The sequence below is a fragment of the Equus przewalskii genome, chromosome 1, assembly GCF_037783145.1.
Source record: "Equus przewalskii isolate Varuska chromosome 1, EquPr2, whole genome shotgun sequence".
Lineage (NCBI taxonomy): Eukaryota > Metazoa > Chordata > Mammalia > Perissodactyla > Equidae > Equus > Equus przewalskii.
This window is the reverse complement of record NC_091831.1, coordinates 157,832,730-157,849,739: the sequence shown is the minus strand read 5'-3', so window position 1 is coordinate 157,849,739 and position 17,010 is coordinate 157,832,730. Positions and strand designations below refer to the sequence as shown.

General features: G+C 46.3%; 2 protein-coding genes across 7 annotated transcripts; both read right to left on the bottom strand.

Moving 5' to 3' along the window:
- Positions 1-1,214: 1,214 nt before the first annotated feature.
- On the bottom strand, positions 1,215-7,043 carry SLC39A2 (solute carrier family 39 member 2). Of its 5 annotated transcripts, none has more exons than XM_070585248.1 (5): positions 6,684-7,043; positions 6,485-6,600; positions 6,165-6,295; positions 5,868-5,915; positions 1,215-1,533 (listed from the first exon to the last, which is right to left on the bottom strand). In XM_070585248.1, the coding sequence occupies exons 1-5, from the start codon at positions 6,917-6,919 to the stop codon at positions 1,453-1,455; spliced, it is 612 nt and encodes a 203-aa protein (XP_070441349.1). In that variant the 5' UTR covers positions 6,920-7,043; the 3' UTR covers positions 1,215-1,452. The 5 variants fall into 5 exon arrangements, with proteins under 5 accessions (XP_070441349.1, XP_070441364.1, XP_008527061.1 ...); XM_070585263.1 differs by having other exon boundaries at positions 1,475-1,533; positions 5,868-5,910; XM_008528839.2 differs by lacking the exon at positions 1,215-1,533 and adding an exon at positions 4,496-5,425 and having other exon boundaries at positions 6,684-7,039.
- Positions 7,044-7,865: 822 nt separating this feature from the next.
- METTL17 (methyltransferase like 17) lies at positions 7,866-14,429 on the bottom strand. 2 transcript variants are annotated; one of them, XR_011529929.1, is made up of 14 exons: positions 14,282-14,427; positions 13,977-14,130; positions 13,755-13,889; positions 12,779-12,860; positions 12,440-12,521; positions 11,800-11,873; positions 11,019-11,113; positions 10,577-10,647; positions 10,282-10,389; positions 9,943-10,011; positions 9,214-9,264; positions 8,859-8,951; positions 8,190-8,394; positions 7,866-8,115 (listed from the first exon to the last, which is right to left on the bottom strand). XR_011529929.1 is itself a non-coding variant. In XM_008528847.2 (14 exons), exons 1-14 carry the CDS (start codon positions 14,360-14,362, stop codon positions 8,010-8,012), a joined length of 1,386 nt encoding a protein of 461 aa, XP_008527069.1. In that variant the 5' UTR covers positions 14,363-14,429; the 3' UTR covers positions 7,866-8,009. The 2 variants fall into 2 exon arrangements, 1 of the variants encoding a protein (XP_008527069.1); XM_008528847.2 differs by having other exon boundaries at positions 8,190-8,374; positions 14,282-14,429.
- Between the last annotated feature and the right edge of the window lie 2,581 nt (positions 14,430-17,010).

Below are 17,010 nucleotides of genomic sequence, written 5' to 3'. Positions count from 1 at the left end.
CAGGGTTACAGAGCTAGCTATTGATAGCGAGGGTGTTGGGTGACCACATGCAGGGCAGACAGCAAAGAGTGCTTAAACGCTACACGAAAGAAAAGAAACAGGGCATAACTGGAATCATTGGACCAACTAGCTCCTAGGTAAACAAAACCTGACAAAAAGGCAAAGAACTCCAACCAGCATCGGCCTTGACTGCTAATAGCTGTTGCTGTGCATTATGGAAGGGAAGGCAGGTCTTAGCACATTTGCCTGCATGGATGACACTGTTAGGGTAAATTTTTAGAGGAGGGAGAAAATTAAATTTACACATTCATACGTGAGTGAGTGTGTATGTACCTGTCATGGAGGTGGTGTGTGAAATGGTGGTGACTTTGTGTCTCTCTCCTATAGATGTCTCTGCATAAGAAACCCAAAAGTTAGGCAGAGAGCGAGAGATGCTCTCTGCTTGGAGCAAGGGAGAGGGGGTTTGCTGTCCTTGACTGACCTCTCTGTTGGTCCTGGAGATTCCAGTCTAGCCCATGGGGACACAGTGCCCCCCTGTGGTCGGCATGGTTCTTCCTAACTTTCCCCAGTTCCAGCTCTCTTCCTAAATCTCCCATCGTTCTTTGTGATTCTAGAATAAGCTACATAGGGAGGGCCTGATACCATGGTCTGTGGCTCCTGCCCACTCTCAAGATCAGAGCTCAGAGGCTCAGAGGAGAGGTGGGGTGACTTCATAGAAGCTGAGCCACAAACTCCCTACATTTTGTCTCTGCTTCAGCCTTAGGACTCCTGTTTCTCTCTTCCTCTCATTCTCAAGGAATTTGTTTCCTCGACTTTAGGGACAGAAGCCCGAGATAGCTAAGAGAGGGTTCAGTGGGAAGGAGAATAAAACTAGAAGAACACACGATGAGAGACTTGTGGTTGCAGCTTGAAAATTCTGGAACTCACGAAGAGATGCTAAAGGGTGATTCTCTGAAGGCACACACAATGCAGTGGGGCTGTAGCAGGGGGGATGGAGGCTAAGCTTCCGAGAGCACTCCTCAAAGAGTTAAGGGAAGTGCCAGAGGGGGGATGTCACCTTTCTGGAGAGACTTTAGGGCCAACTGGAAAGGGAGAGTCAGTTCTGACCAGAGGCCAGGGGTGTGGTCAGGGTAAATGGTGCCCAGAGCAATGTAAGTTGTTTGCATCCTCTCTCCTGGCCAACATCAGAATTTCCCCCAAACTGGATACATATATAGTAAAAGTAGAAAGCATTCTTTATTTGACATTCAACAAATCTGAAGCTAGCAACTTAGAACAAAACTGAAATAAAAACGAAATGATCTATAAGTGGTGTTTTTAAGCATCCCCACAGACTGGGCCTTGGAGGCGTAACCCCTGGCTGCACCCCGTTTGTGTCACCTTTGCTAGTGGCCAGGGGCTCCTCCCTCAGGTCAGTTGGGGGATGTCAGGGCCCCTGGCTGGTTGGCACACTCACACATACCAACCCACTCCAATTCCAGCAGCTGTTCCTTGTGCTCCATCAGACCAGAGCCAGGAGCCAGGGACTGTTTCCTATAGTGAGAGAGGCAAGACATGGGGATCTGCCTTCAGGGGAGGGCTGAGCTGGCAGGAACTGCCTCCCAAGAGGCAATCTGGAGCTCTTAGGCTTTTGTTCGTGTGTCTAGATCCCGTATTGGTCTTTGACTAACCTCCTCCTGCCCTGCTCCAGGATAGTCCCTAACTCTGGTTTCTCTTTGGTGTTGTTCCCTATCTCCCTTTCTTCACAAATTATCATCTTAGAACTGCAATATCCAATCAATCCTCAGCTTGTAAGCAAAGGAAAAGGGGCGGGGGGGGGGGGAGCTCCAAAGGGTTACTTCAGAGAACAATTTATTGGTGGCAAAACCAGAAAGCTGGCTCCAGGTGGGAGGGCAGTTGTAGGTCTCATTCTTCTGGGGTTTTTTCTGTTTAAACGTATAAAAAGTACATGTGTGGGTGTGGAGAATGAGGGGTGGAAAGGGGCACAGGGGTCGAGGAGACTTGAAAACTCTTCCACATAAATTCTCTTGTGACTATTCCAACTGGCTTCTCCTTTTATCTTTTTTCCCCATCTTGTGTATTTTCCCTCCTCTTTTTATTTTTCAACTCTCATGATCCTAATTTTCTTCAGTTGCAACCTCTCTTTCAAGGTTGAGTGAATCAAGGTTCACTCCTGAATCTGGCTTCTAGTCACCACACCCCAACTAACTCAGCTCTCCCTCCTTTCCTATGGTTCTCATTCCATCCTTCCTCATTTCAAGCTCATTTGGAAATCACATCCATCTTCTGCTCCCTTATAGTTCTCCCTGGCTCCTTGCTAGAGATTCATATCTTTTAAAAATGATCAAGATTGTTCCTTTTCCTGATCTTGGTGTTCCCTCTGTGGAGCCATTGTTTAGCTTTATTCCAGCTCTTGACACAATATGGTTCGAACTAAAAATGGTTTTGGTCCTACTTGGTAAGGATATTGGGAAAGGGGAAGGAAAGGGTCATGGGAAGAAAAGAAAGCATTAATGGCTGAAAGCAGAGGCAGCTGAAGAGGACTCTAAGGGCTTCTGGGATGGGAGGGCACAAAAGGTGCATGACTCACTCTTGCTTGAAATCTCCCAGCCTCTGCTCATTACCTCAAATGCTGATAGCATCAGTGACTCAAATATATGAAGAGCCCTGGAGTCTAATGTACTTCTCCTCGAGCCTCCTTTCTATAGTCACACAAACCCTCCATACCAGAAATAGTTCTCTAATGTCTATATAATTGTGTCCCTTCTAAGTCATGCCTTCCAAAGTCCTGGTAAGATCACTTGAGTTGAAAACAGCAGAGAATTGACGGCCTGCTGGACGTCTTCTCGTTGCCCTTCTAGATTTCCTTATGGCCTGTGCCTCATGTGGCTGACCTATCTGCTGTGCACCAAACAGACAGTTTTGTCCTTTGGCTTCTGCTTGGGTATGGCCAACAAGAGACATTAGCAGTAGATCAAAGAGTAGAAGGAGAGTGAGGGTATTCCTTGTCCAAACCTTGCCCACACTTTCCTACATCGTCCCTTTATTAAACTTGCCTCAATTATCCAGTGTGTCTCCATGTTCTTCTGAGACCCTAACATATAAGACAGGAGGTATAAATAAGGAAGGAGAAGAAAATCTATATAGTGAGCCTTTCTTAGAATCATGTTATCATGTGTCGAAATAGCTATATGATCATTATTTAACTTTTCTGAATGCTCTTCCCTAGACTTACAATGGGGATAATATCTACCTGCCAGGGTTGGGAAGGTGAGATAATATATGTGAAAGCGATAGCACAGGACCTAGCACACAACGGGTGCTCAGTGTGGAAACTCTATTATTATCACTACATACCAGGCGCTGTTCTGAGTGTATTACATGTGAGTGCATTTAGTACTGAAGGGAAAACAGAATAGAATGGTGCTTCAGGGAAATTATTTCCTGTGTCAGACATTTATATTTAGTTTTTCCTGAAGCTTGCCTTCTCTCTGATTCCTAGTGGGTAAGCCGGGCTTGTGAGGAGGTTTGCCTATCTTAATTCATGAGGATGGGAATGGGATGGACAGGAGAGAGACTGAGACGAGAATGAAACTGAGGAGTCCATGTTAAGGCCACTTGTGCTTCCACACTGAAAATAGAAGGGCAAGCTGGTGAGAGGAATTGAGCTCACTGGGCACACATTCTCTTTCCTGATTTCTCCACTAAGTCTGAGCCACTGCTCCATCTCATGGGTCAGGGGCTGGGCAATAGCCATCCTGCTCCTCCTCGATTCCAAATAATCAGTTTCTGTATTTGTCCTTAGCAGTTTTTAAGACAAGTAACACATTGTAGGGGGTTACTCAAACTGAAAGACCTATGGTCTGGTGGGGAGGGGCCAGAGGCACAGTGGCAGGTAGGGCAGGCAGGCAGAAGGAACGTCACTAAGTCGTGGCAGAGCCAAGTAATCACCCTAGGCATTTATCTGGCGCCTTTCTCCCTTTCCAAACACACTGCTTCTTAATCCCTCAGCACAAGGCAGCTGGAAGGAGACAGAAACTCAAAGAAGAGCAATAATGTCCCTGAGGCCATACAGAGCTCAGTGTGAAAAATAGGAACCAGACAGAACTAGGCTCCATTTAGCCTGATCGAAAGAGTCTGTTGGACACATTGTGGGTGGCTGATAATAGGTACTGGGAGTGGGGTGGGTGTGGTTAGTGTAGGAAAAATCTAGATCCCCATGGTTTCTGTTTTTAAACCTCTTTTCTCTAAGTGCTGGAAACTCTGGCTCAGTTTCTCAACACCTGTGGGTGAGGTGGTAGCAGGTTGCTGAAATTTCAGCTATGTTCCCAGGCCTGGGGGGCATGGCCTGCAATTGACAGAATGGCTAGTAGCCCTGATTCCAGAAGAAAATACTGCACCCAACACTCACCCTTCCCGCTCCCCACTCCGCCACTTCCTGTACCAGGCAGCTCCTAAGCAACCCGGAGAACAAAGTATAGTACGGCTGAAGGGGAAGGGTGAAACGAACATTTATTACACACAGTAGTATAAATGGGACAAGAGTCAAATCTGGAGTGATGGTCTTTATGTCAATTCTCCAATTTATAGGCACTCAATCTAAACATCCTTTTCTCAGTGCTGGATGAGAAATAGGATCTCATGTAGGGAAATGCTGGGGTCCAGTTCATGGGGATGATGCCTAGTAGATGTCTTGGTCAAGAAACATTTGAGGACCAAAGCCATTTGGGAGGTGTCTCCTGGGGGTAGGGAGGTCTTCCTAGATAGGTCCATCAGAAAAGTCAGGAATCTCTCAGGCCCACAAGGCAATAAATGCCATGAAGGCGAAACCAGTGGCTACACAGCTCCACTTGGCTAGAGGGGCCTCAGGACCAGCTAGATCCCGGGGCAGAATTTCCAAGAAGGTGACATACAGGAAGGTGCCAGCTGCCACACCCTCTAACACAGCCTGGGCTAAGCCTCGCCCCGCTTCAGAGTCTCCTTGGGCCACAGCCAGCCCTAGGGCAAGGCCCAGGGGAGACATGAGACCTAATGACAGTATGGAGAACATGGCCCATCGTGATCCAGTGCCTATCCGCACCAGCCGCAGCCCTACACCAAACACTACAAGCCCCTTGTGAGCCAGGACAGCAAGACAGAGCTGCACGGTAGCAGCTACTGTTGGCTGTAGCCCCACAGCTAGACCTTCAAACACAGAGTGGAAGGAGAGTGAAAGCAAGAGGACAAGGGCTCGAAGGGGACCCCGTGAGGGTGAGGGGAGAGGCCCATGGCTGTGGAGTCCAGGGACATGAGCCCCGCCCCATTCCTCCTCCTGCACTGGTGATCCTTCAGAGGCTCCGTGACAGCACTGCAGTGCCAGTGACTCCAAAAAGAAGACAAGGAAGAAGCCCAGGGAGATGATGAGCTCTCCATAGGGATAGTCCGTCTAGGAACAGAAAGAGGGGCTGTGAGATGGGAGAGGAAGGGAAGAAAGTGCACTGGATGGACATGGGATTGGGAGACTGAAGAGAAGGAAAACGTGGTAATAGAACATACAAAGGGTAGAGGAATGAAGCCCAGAGTAGATATGGGAACACAACATAGGAATACCAGAGGGACTAGGGACACAATATCAATAGGGTTAGAAATATGGGAAGACAACGTGAAGCGTGTCAAGGGTCCAGAGAATGAAAGAGTAAAGCAAGAGCTTTTCCTGGGGTTCCCTAAACCCAAAAGGATTGGGTTGGCTTCTCTTTCCTCTGTAATGTCTGAGCTGAGGAGCAGAAGGTATTCCTGGTATTCCTCACATATTCCCTTCAAAAGGGTCTGGGTATAGGAGTTTCTGCCCCTCCTCACCCTCCAGGTTGGGGCTGGTGGCAGACACTTACCTGAGCTGAATCAGCATCATCAGAACTTCCCTCACTTTCTGTCCTGTTCTAGGGAGAAAGAAGCAAAAATTAGATGGAGATGGAGCAGCTCAGATTCCAGTTCTGTCCCTTCAGTGGCACTGCTCTCCTTAAAGCCCAATCTGACCTGTTTTCATCATTCCACACAACCCAAGAGTTGTCATCTTTCCTGTTGTTCCACCTGTCTCCCTGGCTCCATCACTTTTCCCCCTTTCTTCCCTCGGTTCTGTTCATTATTCTGGCTTCACAGCCCTGCAGCTCAGCATCTCTGCTGCTCACCTGCTTCACAAACTTTTGGATCTCTGATTCAATTCCCTCCAGGGCTTCAGCAGTCATGTGCATGAACCCTGCTCCCAGGAAAACACCAGCAGAAGTGCAGCCCAGGAGACTCAGGACCCGGCGGTGACGACCTGATAAAAAGCAGGAGTTACAATCCAGTTGGCAATAAGGAGAAAGACAAAGGGGACGAAAGAGCAAGAGGTAGCACTCAATGTCCCATGCTTGGGGATGGTGAGAGAATCAGAGCAAGGTATCAGGATAGGGTGACAGGGTTGAAGTCAGACTTAGGTTATAGGGACAAAGATGTGGTAAGGCTATACCTGTGGCTGCATTAATCTGGAACCATTTGAAGCAGATGGGAATAAGGCCACAGACCAGAGTGAGAGTCAGCAGGGCAAAGAGGCAGCCAATTTTTACTCCTAGAAGTGGCTCCATCCTTGGGGTACAGGACAAGCAGAGGCTTCAGAATGACAAATGGAGCTATAATCTTTAGAGGAATGGTGTCTTAGGTGGTCAAACCTGGAGTGTCCACTCTTCTGAATTTCAGGAGTCTGTAGGGATCCTCTTTCCGTTCTGTGTTGCCTCTGGTTGCACAGCCTTGCACAGCTGACTGGGGCCCTGCCCCAACTTCCCGCCCTCTCCCTGCACGGAGGCCCCTCCTCTGGCTCACGCCTTCCAGAACTTCGAAACCAGAAACTCCAGACTCCCTGCCAGGCACAGTCCCGTGCTCTACATCTTCTCCTCTTCAATGCCATGACTAATCCAAGCACTGTGGACAGTCTAAATTCATGCCCTGGGATGATCTAATCCAAAATGGGAGTCTATGGTAGTTACTTCCCAGCTGTGTTGTTGGGGACAGTCTGTTCCTGCCTCACTCAGGACATTTGATCTAAGCCTTTCATACCCTCCCCATCCTACCCCAAGTGTTAGAGGTTGCTACGCTGTTACCTGAACCGCACCCTTTCAGAGGGGATTTGGGGCCGCCTGGGGGTAAGGAGGAGGTGGGGCTGAGGCGTGATGCTGCAGTTGCTGTGGGAACTAGTAGATGAGGGTATTCCCCTTTCCTGTAACCCCAGAAAAATAGCTCAAGGCAAGGAAATGTCTAGTGGAAAGGTGAGATTTCTGGTATTACAACATTGATATTGGTACAACTTCTGACTGTGCCCACTTCCTGATATATACTGCAGGAGAGGGACTGAGAGTTTCAAGACAGAGAGTTACTCTAGCTCTGAAATAGCAGGGCCCAGGGGAAAACTGAGAAACGAACCAAGTAGTCTGAAGGGTCCTACCTGGATATACAGGGGTGGAGATGGCAGATTCAGTCCTGATGGGGATCAACCTCTTGAGAGAAACATATGAAGCAAACTCTAGGGGAGTTGATGAACCCTGAGAAAGATGGAAGGGAAGGAGGGAGAAAAAAATACAGGCCAGGCAGCTGCTGGTTCCCCTATCCAGGTGGCCTGCCTAACAAGCCTGAGACCTGTTGGGCCAGTTCGCAAAGAGCTGGGGGCGGTTTTCCCACTACCCCAGATTACCTCCCTGGGAAGCCTGGTCTCTGGTAGAAGCAGCAGTGTTCTTACAGGAGAGGGTGAGCTTGAGATTTGTGTGGGGAAAGCAGGCACTGAAAATCTGAGGATTCTCTTCATTACAGGATAGGCCATGACAATTGACCTCTATACATTTTAAGACTCAAAAGATCCATTTCCATTTTTTGAAAACTCTTTATTTTTATTAAAACCTCAAACACACACAGATATATGGGGGTACCAGCCCTCCCATCCTGGATACCAGGCAGCTTCAGCCTTGGCAGGCACGACAAAAGAAAACACTTGTTACACATTCTTGTCAGCTTTCAGGGGGATCTTTAGCAGGGGATGGAGGAAGCTCAGGCGGTGTGATCACAGGTAAAAGGTCTCCCCAGGAGCTGACACGAGCACAGCGATACAAATCCCTATGGAAAAGAGAGGTCAGCGTGGGCTGCAGGTTCTAGCCACCTCCCACTAATTTTGGTCACACCCTCTCTACCTGCCATGGCGGCGGGCTGTGATCACAGCATGCTGCATCTGCCCATCTGGACAGCACAGGTGACAATGCACATGTCGTGGCCGTTTAAGGATAGGCTGAGTGATACGGGGCCAGCGATTAGCCTCTTCTGGAGACCCTCGGGCAAGGATTACCATAGAGAACTTTTCCTCCTTTGGCTTCTTGTTCTAAGATAAGGATACAGAGACTATTTGGAGGAAAAAGATACGGGGAAAAAAAAAATTGACCCCCATTCCTGCAGGCCTTTTCATATTCTCTAAGTTAAGTACATTCAGGCCCTAAAATCTCCAGGCTATTCTCTGAATTTTCCAACTCTTCCCACCTCTGATTCTTTTTCTTTTTTGTTTTTGAGGAAGATTAGCCCTGAGCTAACATCTTCTGCCAATCCTCCTCTTTTTGCTGAGGAAGACTGGCCCTGAGCTAACATCTGTGCCCATCTTCCTCTACTTTATATGTGGGATGCCTATCACAGCATGGTGTGCCAAGCGGTGCCATGTCCACAACTGGGATCCGAACTGGCGAACCCCAGGCTGCTGAAGCGGAACGTGCACGCTTAACTGCTGCGACACGGGGCTGGCCCTACTCTGATTCTTTTTCATCCTGCTTTCCCAGGCTATTTTCTCCCTGCCACCCTATTTCCAGGGTACATACCCAGCTGAAGGGGATGGGATGGTAAGCCTGAGAAAAGCTACAGGCCAGGGGCTTATGGGCTGTCAGCTGAGGACAAGGAAGCTCATGCGGACACTGTGAACACACATAAAAGACATGAGGTAAGACAAAAGAACCATATATCATAAAACTGAAAAGCTAAGAGTCATAGAGTCACGAAGGGCTAGGGTTAGGGGAGCATGGTCGCAGGGGGTAAGGGGAGCCAGAGAATCACTAAGAAAGAAACTGGACAGGGACACAAAGTAGTGGAGGGTGGCTTAGCTTTACCCTCTTACTTTTCCTGGCCACAGGCGAATTCACATCTTTGCGTGCTGGGAAAGGTAGAAGTAATACTCACGGGAGCAAAGACAAAACCAGGTCGAGGGTCCAAAGGTGACTTCTCCTTTCCCTGAAATCAAAGGAAATCCAAAAAATTAAGCTGGGCCTGAGGGGTCTATTCTCATAACTCAATCTCTGCACTCAGTAGATTGAGGACTCTTTTAACATTCAATTCTAGTAATTATTAACTATGTTCTTTGAGTTAAGCTGGCTGCTTCTCTAAAACTCCAAACAAAGAACTTTTTCTCTGCAGCAGGAGAAAGGCAAGAACTTGGCACATAGTATGGTGCTCTCCCTTGTCAGCAACCTCCACTCTCAAAAAAATCCCACTCTGGGACAAATAAATTTATGATTATACACTGCCTCATACCGTCCCAAAGAGATAAGGTTCTTGGCTCAGCAATGCCCTAGATCAGGGGTTGGCAAACTTCTTTTTTAAAGGCCCAGAGAGTAGGCAAAATTTGTTTCTGTCCCAACTATTCAACTCTGCTGTCTGTAGCAAGAAAGTAGCCACAGACAACAGATACAAACATAAGCATGGCTCATACAAAAACAGGTGGCAGGCCAGATTTGATCCTCAACTCTAGTCTGTCAACCACTACCCTATATCCTACTGACTTTATACACCTAATATCCTGAGTCATCCTTACCATTCTATGACAGAATTGCTTCAGTTTTCAAGGGAGTACCAGTAACTGGTGACAGACAGGTGGATGGAGCGGTGTGAAAGGAGGAGAAAGAACCTTACCTTAAGGACCAGGTCCCTGGCATCCATGAGAAGGCAGTGCCCAGCTTTTGTTCCATTCTCCACCAGTATCTGTTCACAAAAGGGGAAAATAGGCAGAAGCCCTGAATGACATGAAAACACGCCAGTAGCTCTGTAAGAGCATTTAAATACGGAGTAGGGCTCCTGAGGGAAATAAGCATTAAATATAAGAGGGGGATGAAGGCCCTAAAAGAGGGATAAAGAGATCTATGCAGGAGAAAAATGATCAAGAATGAAGACAAGCTCCAATGGAGAGAAGGAAAGGAATGAAAACCATGAAGGTGGCCTAAAACTTGAAAAGAAAAAGGGATTTCAACTCACCAGAAAATGACTTGTCTTGCGCCACAAGGTTTGGACTACCTCAGTGCGATGAGCCTTGCTGGGCAGTTCACTTAGGGAAAAGGCTGATACCACCACATCGAATTGCACCTGAGGACGAAGACAAGGAACACGACAGACCCACTACCTCCCACTTCTAAGAGTACAACCAAGTTCTATCCCTTAAATTTCTTCTGCTTTCTTTTCTCTTCTAACATGCAATCCTGGGTTGCAAAGCTCAGGCCAGTTTTCCATCTGCCAAATTCTACATTTAGCACACCTACACAATGCCACTTGCCTTGGGTGATACAGGTAGAAACTGTCTGAAAAAGACACCTGGAACATAAGGCTTCCCAGATTCTAAGCCACCTGTGGGGGAAAGCAGAGATGTGGCAACTATGAATGTATAGGTATAAACTGAAGTGATAGCCTGACAAGAAACATAGCCCCAGGAATAAAGAGAAATGCTAGCTGAAAGTGAGGTGCAATATGGTAAGCAACTCTTAAAAAGGACAGGGAGAATATTGGGTCTCCTGTCCTGTTAATCTTACCCGACCCATCCATAGTCCAGCAAAGGCCTCCACCAGCCTCTGCTTGACCATAAGGTTGGACGGAGATCAGATTCATCTTTAACTTTTAGCTCTCTCCTCTACTTCCCAATAAAACACCCTTTCTAGTACTCCTTTGCTTTCTTAGCTCCTTCAACTTTGGAAAAGCCCTTCCTTATAGCTTGTCCTCACCTTTCAGTAGCTTTTCTGACAAATCCAACATGGCAGCTGAGCTGTCCACACACATATATTCACGTAGGCTCTGGCCCCAAGTACTATGAGCAGCCCTAAAATGGCAAAATATAAACTGCCAGTTCTCATGACAAAGAGTCATCCCTACAAGAGACCCCTCCACCTCCAACCCCACCCCTGGGGAAAGAGAGTGTTACGTTAAAATAGTTGGAAAAACTAACAGTTTTTGTTTACAACTCCTTAAAAAACAAGGCAGATGGAAAAAATCACTTGTAGGCAAAAAACTCTGATGCTATGCAAAACCTATGCCTTACACTAAATTCCTTTCCTTTTTTTTTTTTTTTTTAAAGATTTTATTTTTCTCCTTTTTCTCCCCAAAGCCCCCCGGTACATAGTTGTATATTTCATTGTGGGTCCTTCTAGTTGTGGCATGTGGGACGCTGCCTCAGCGTAGTCTGACGAGCAGTGCCATGTCCGCGCCCAGGATTCGAACCAACGAAACACTGGGCCGCTTGCAGCGGAGCGCGCGAACTTAACCACTTGGCCACGGGGCCAGCCCCAAATTCCTTTCCTTTTTTATCTTTCTAAACATGCATCTTTTTTACTTGACATTTCTTTAAGTTCTGGCCCTATTCCATAATCTTATGCCTTGCCTAACAAGAGGGAAGAAACATTCTAGTTCCCAACTTTCCTATTCTCCCTCTGGTTCTCCAGGGTATTGATATTGGAGTGGTATAAGTGTGGCTCTCAAGAGTTAGAACTGACAGAGAAAGATACTTACCAGGTGACAGAACCAGTACCCGAGCCAAAGTCCATCAAGGTTTGTGGCTGGAACTCTGGAATTCGAGACTGGATCTGAGGAAATATACAACACCCCACATTAGGGTAAGCAGACACTTATTTAGGGCCTTGGTGAATATGAATTAGGGGCCATGGCAGAGGAGAGGAGATGTGAATGTGTTTTGATATTCAATGTAAATACAATGTAAACTCTTATTCAATATAGAATAGCAAGCTCCTAAAATACTGATTCTAAACCTTTCTTGGGTCTCAAAATTCTTTCAGAGGATAAAGAGGGCCTCTTTTTTTTTTAAAGATTTTATTTTTTTCCTTTTTCTCCCCCAAGCCCCCCGATACATAGCTGTGTATTTTTAGTTGTGAGTCCTTCTATTTGTGGCATATGGGATGCCACCTCAGCATGGCCTGTCACGTCTGCACCCAGGATCCAAACCACCAAAACACTGGGCCACCAAAGCGCAGCAGGCGAACTTAACCACTTGGCCAAGGGGCTGGCCTCAAGAGGGCCTCTTTAAAGAAAGAAATGTATGTGCAACATCCCAAGAACTCTACCCCAGAAGACTACTTTATGAATAAGGGAACTGATGGTAAAAGGGTTCAGGTTGAAGTGGAGAGACCTTCACCTCATGGAATGCCCTGGAGACTGCTGCAAAGCCACCATCCAGTCTTGCTGCCATATACACCAGGCTGAGTCCCTCATTGTAGCTGCCAGAAAAATCAGAGAGTCACACCCACTGGGAAACAACCATCTATCCCATAGCTATCTTCCAGACTTTTAGGAAATGAAATCTTTGGAAAGGGCTCTGTCAGTTCAATGCTTTCACTTCTCAATACAGAAGAGTCCGTGGAGACTTACAAACCAGGTAGCTTTTTCAAACACTAAACTGTGTAATTGTACTTCCCCAACTCTCCTTCTAAAGTCAAACTTTTCTTTCTTCTGCAGCCCTTCTGGTCCCCCTTACCTCAGTTCTTGCCAGTGGTAGGTAGTTCTGCGCAGGGCATGCAGCACGGCTCCACAAAGCTTCTCCTCTGTCTGAGGTGAGTCTGGGGTGAGAACAAGGACTTGAAGTGAGGACCTAGGAAGAATAGGGCTCAGATCCAATATGTGAATATACTCCCTGCCCATCCCTCCCCAACTCCCCCGGGGGAAAGCCTCAAAGCTTAGGAGAGAAGCTAAACCTAGAGAAAAATTGCAGGTAGGAATAACCACCACCACCACCCGACTGTTTCAGATAGCATTTTGCCTCTAATAGCAGTTTATTCAACTCAATCAACCCTATCCCACAGGTTTTGTTGTATGTTCAAGGGAAGTATGGTAAAGATTCAAAGGGCTGGATAAGGACAATATTTTGTGGATTTCTTCACTTCTCCCAAACCTAAGATTGTGACATCTCCAATGTTCCCACAGGGAGGAAAGGGGCTTGAAAATCTTAAGTCTCATATTTGTGTTCAGTTCATACTGTTTTGTCTACTGAGCCTCTACCATGAACCAGGTACCGTGGGAAGTGCAGGGAATACAAGATGAAGAAAAGGCAAGTCTGTAAAATGAAGGTGCTCACAATCATGAAAATAACTTGACAAATTATATTTCTTCTCTTATTTCTGGAGAGGGTTTCAGTACTGGACAGGGAGCCATATAAGGACTTTATTTCACTTGAACAAAAACTTAGACGGTCCTAATCCAGTGGCCTCGGAGTAAAAAACCAAACATCTAGGTTTCCACAGGCTGCTGAAGCACTCGCTGACCTTTACCAAAGCCCAAGGGCAATCTCTGAAATAACCTACCTTCTCTTGATAAGACGTCACTGTTATTACTGCTCTGGCCACAAAGTCAAATAAGAAACCGCAGTACTTATTTGAGAAACTGGAATATTATTTCTCGCTGTTCATTTCCTACCGATATGTTAACTTGACCTACTCTTTATTCTTAAGCCCTACCTTGGTTTTCCAGGAATTTTTTCTCAAGATGTACAGCCCGCCTTTGCAACTCCTCTGGCTCTACAGGTAAATGCCGGCTCCAGAGATAATTGGTGAGTGCTTGCACCTGCTTCTCCACGTTGGGCATCGAGCTCTCTGTGGGCCAAAGGTGAAGAGCGGCATCACTCGCGTGCAGCTCCAGTCTCCGCCTCTTCTCGGGCCTCCCTTTCCACCGTTACTCACCGAGCACCAGTAACTGCGCGGCGTCAGCCAGAGCTTGCGGCAGCCGCACGCGCGGAAGCCGCAGGATGCCAGGGTGCCGGCGATGGGGCCTCTTCCCCAGAAAATCGGACTTGTTATCCACCTGGGAGACGCCGGGCACGAGGGCAGCGAGCGCCTGCAGGCCGAGAAAGAAAAGCTGACTGCGGGGCAGAAGGGAAGGTTCCGGGCGTTCGCTAAGGGAGGGGCTGCCGAGAGCGCTCGTCCTCGGAGCGGAGCTGTTTCCGGGATCTCACGTCTCTCTGAGAGCAGGGAAAGTGGGCACTCACTCGGGACTGAGGAGCTACTCCAAGGCCGCGGCGCCATCTGCCTAATGTCAGCAGATACCTCACGCCCGTCGCGGTCGCCATAGCTCCCGAGGCGACCCGGAAACGGAAATGTAGGCGCCTGTGACGCTCAAGGCCAACATGCCCCGCGGGACTTCGGCACGGGGCAGTGTCAGCCCAATGAAGAGAGCGAGTGGTTGCTAGTAGCCAATAAACGATCGATATGTAAACCACCCTGCAGAGTGACTGTACGTGGGTGGGACTTGGACCTCGGCTGCGTTGGGACTGGTCTCTGGGTCCAGACGTCGAGGAGGCGGACCCCTTTTTGGGTTCTTTGGGGACGCACCGTAGACAGGCAAATTCACAGGCAAGGACTATTTCTGGATGTATTAATTACCTGTGTTCCTTGCTTTGCCTCCAGCGAACTCTGAAGTCTTGGGGTTTTTTATTCCTTTGTCAAAAGGGGAGAATGCGGTAACGGAAAGATGAGAGAAGAAAAACCAGATTTAAGTGACCGACGATAACAGAAATTAATAGTTAATGGATTTAATGTTTTTTACATTTTAGTTTCTCTTTATATTAAACCAGTCCTCTGTGATAAACAGCTAACGCCTAGAACATTATGTGCCAGAGACTGTGGCAAGCATTTTTACATATTACCTCGTTTAGTCCCCACAATCCTATGAGATAGATTCTGTTGTTGACCGCATTTTGTAGCTGAGAAAAGTGAATCCCAGGAGGTTAAATATCACGACCAAGATCACAAAGCTTGTTAAGTGACAGCTAGGTTTAAACCAAGGCACTCTAAGTTTAAACTTCACCTTTAAACATAAGCCCTACCGGGCATTGTTGCTCCTTGGAATGCAAGTTAGCAAGTTAACTAAGAACGATATCCTAAGTGTTCTGAAGTGTTTAACACGTAGCATTAAAACAAACTCACTGTGCTGTAACCTCTTGATTCCTATAGTAAGCATTAGTCGACTATGGTATATCTTAACCTTTTGAGATAGAAATCTGGTGACTGGATGGGTAAAAGTGTTGGCTTTACTGTAACTGAAAGAGTCCAAATATGATGATTATGGGATAAAATATGGGGAGCTATATCAGTTGGAGAGTTAAATGTCTGGTTTGCGTTTAGGCTAAGTTTTGATTCTAATAAAGGAGGCCTTTGCTGTATAATTCGAATGCTCTGGAAGGAGACTTGAGAGGTGCTTAGCACAACTGTTATAAATTCCCCACTCACTGCTCTCCTCCCTTTCAGGTTCGCTTTCTTCCCCCCGCCCCCCCCCCCCCCCACTTTGATTCACACTGCCACACTTCGCCTCATCTCTTGTGATACTTTGCTTTTACTTTAAATTGCTGGCTCAAGTATTAGCAAAATAAAATATCCCTCACACTGTAGGTTAGCTGTAGCATAAGATTGGCTGTGTTATTTTTTGTCATAGGGAGGTAGCAGAACATAGGGAAAGAACGCTTGGCATCTGGAATCTGGCAGTCTGACTTAGAATTCTAGAGCAGCAAGAAAATAATAGTTTCTACCTCACAGGGTTATTGGAGTGATGATTTAATGAGATAACGTCTGGACCAAAGTAAATGCTCAATATGTTTATGATATTATTATCATATATGTGATCATAGGTATTTTGGGAACTTGAAGGGACATAATCACATTTTTATTTTTATTATGAATTTATGTCTTATGTCCAAGACAGACTTGAAAGTCGGGATATTTGGGGCCAAGTAAGACTGAGCGGTGGAGACTGGGAAGTAAGGAGCAGGAGAATGTGGAGGTGCCTCTGAATGTCCCTATTGTTTTTCCCATCAAACTGTCAACATAGATGTGCCCTCCTTCATTCTAACACTGGCCTAATTGGGATTGTTCTCTTCTTTCGGTAATACAATATCTCAAGAGCTGACTTTAGACCTAAATTTACATGTCTTTGTTCTTAATCCAAAGTATTGTTCATAAAAACAAAACAAAAACCTTCACGTCATCCTCCTCTTGGATCAAGGATGACCTTAAGACATCTGAAACAGTGAACACAATTCTTGGCACATTGAAAATGCTCAGTCAATATTTGTTGATGATGTTGGTAAAGTGACCACTCTTTATCTTCATGCTTGGAAAAGCTCAGCAGAATAGACTAGGTTGAGGGTCTGAGTCCAATCATTTGACCAGGTCACAATTCCCCAAATGTATAGATAAGCCCATTTCATACCTAATCCATGTGCTCTGCCATATTAACATTGGTCATATCTTGACCTGGGTAGTATTTCCAATTAGTGGCTCTGCGTTAAAAAAACAGACATAAATGTGGAGAAATTAGACAGTATTAAAGAGAAATGCCCCCAACCCCAAATTAAGTAAAGGAAAATAAAAAAGATTCCCTGAGGAAGATTTGGATAATTGGTTGGAGATGGATAATCATCAACTGGTTTTCTCCAATGAGTTTATGAAAAAGGGAAATTAATAATTAGATTTAGAGAAACTCTCAGCAATGAAGGTGTGAAGCAGCTAAAATAAGTTTCTTGGGAAGTTAAAGAAATTCTGCCATCAAAGATCCCAAAGAGTATCTTTTTTTATATCCTCTTCTTCATTTCTTTTTGTTGTTTTCCTTTTTTAAATCTTCTATTCTCGTAAGGCATTATTTGTTGTGTTTATTTGTGTTTGTGTGTATTCTAGATTAGTCTTTATCTTTTAAATGATTTTTATTTTAACTTGTAACTTCTGA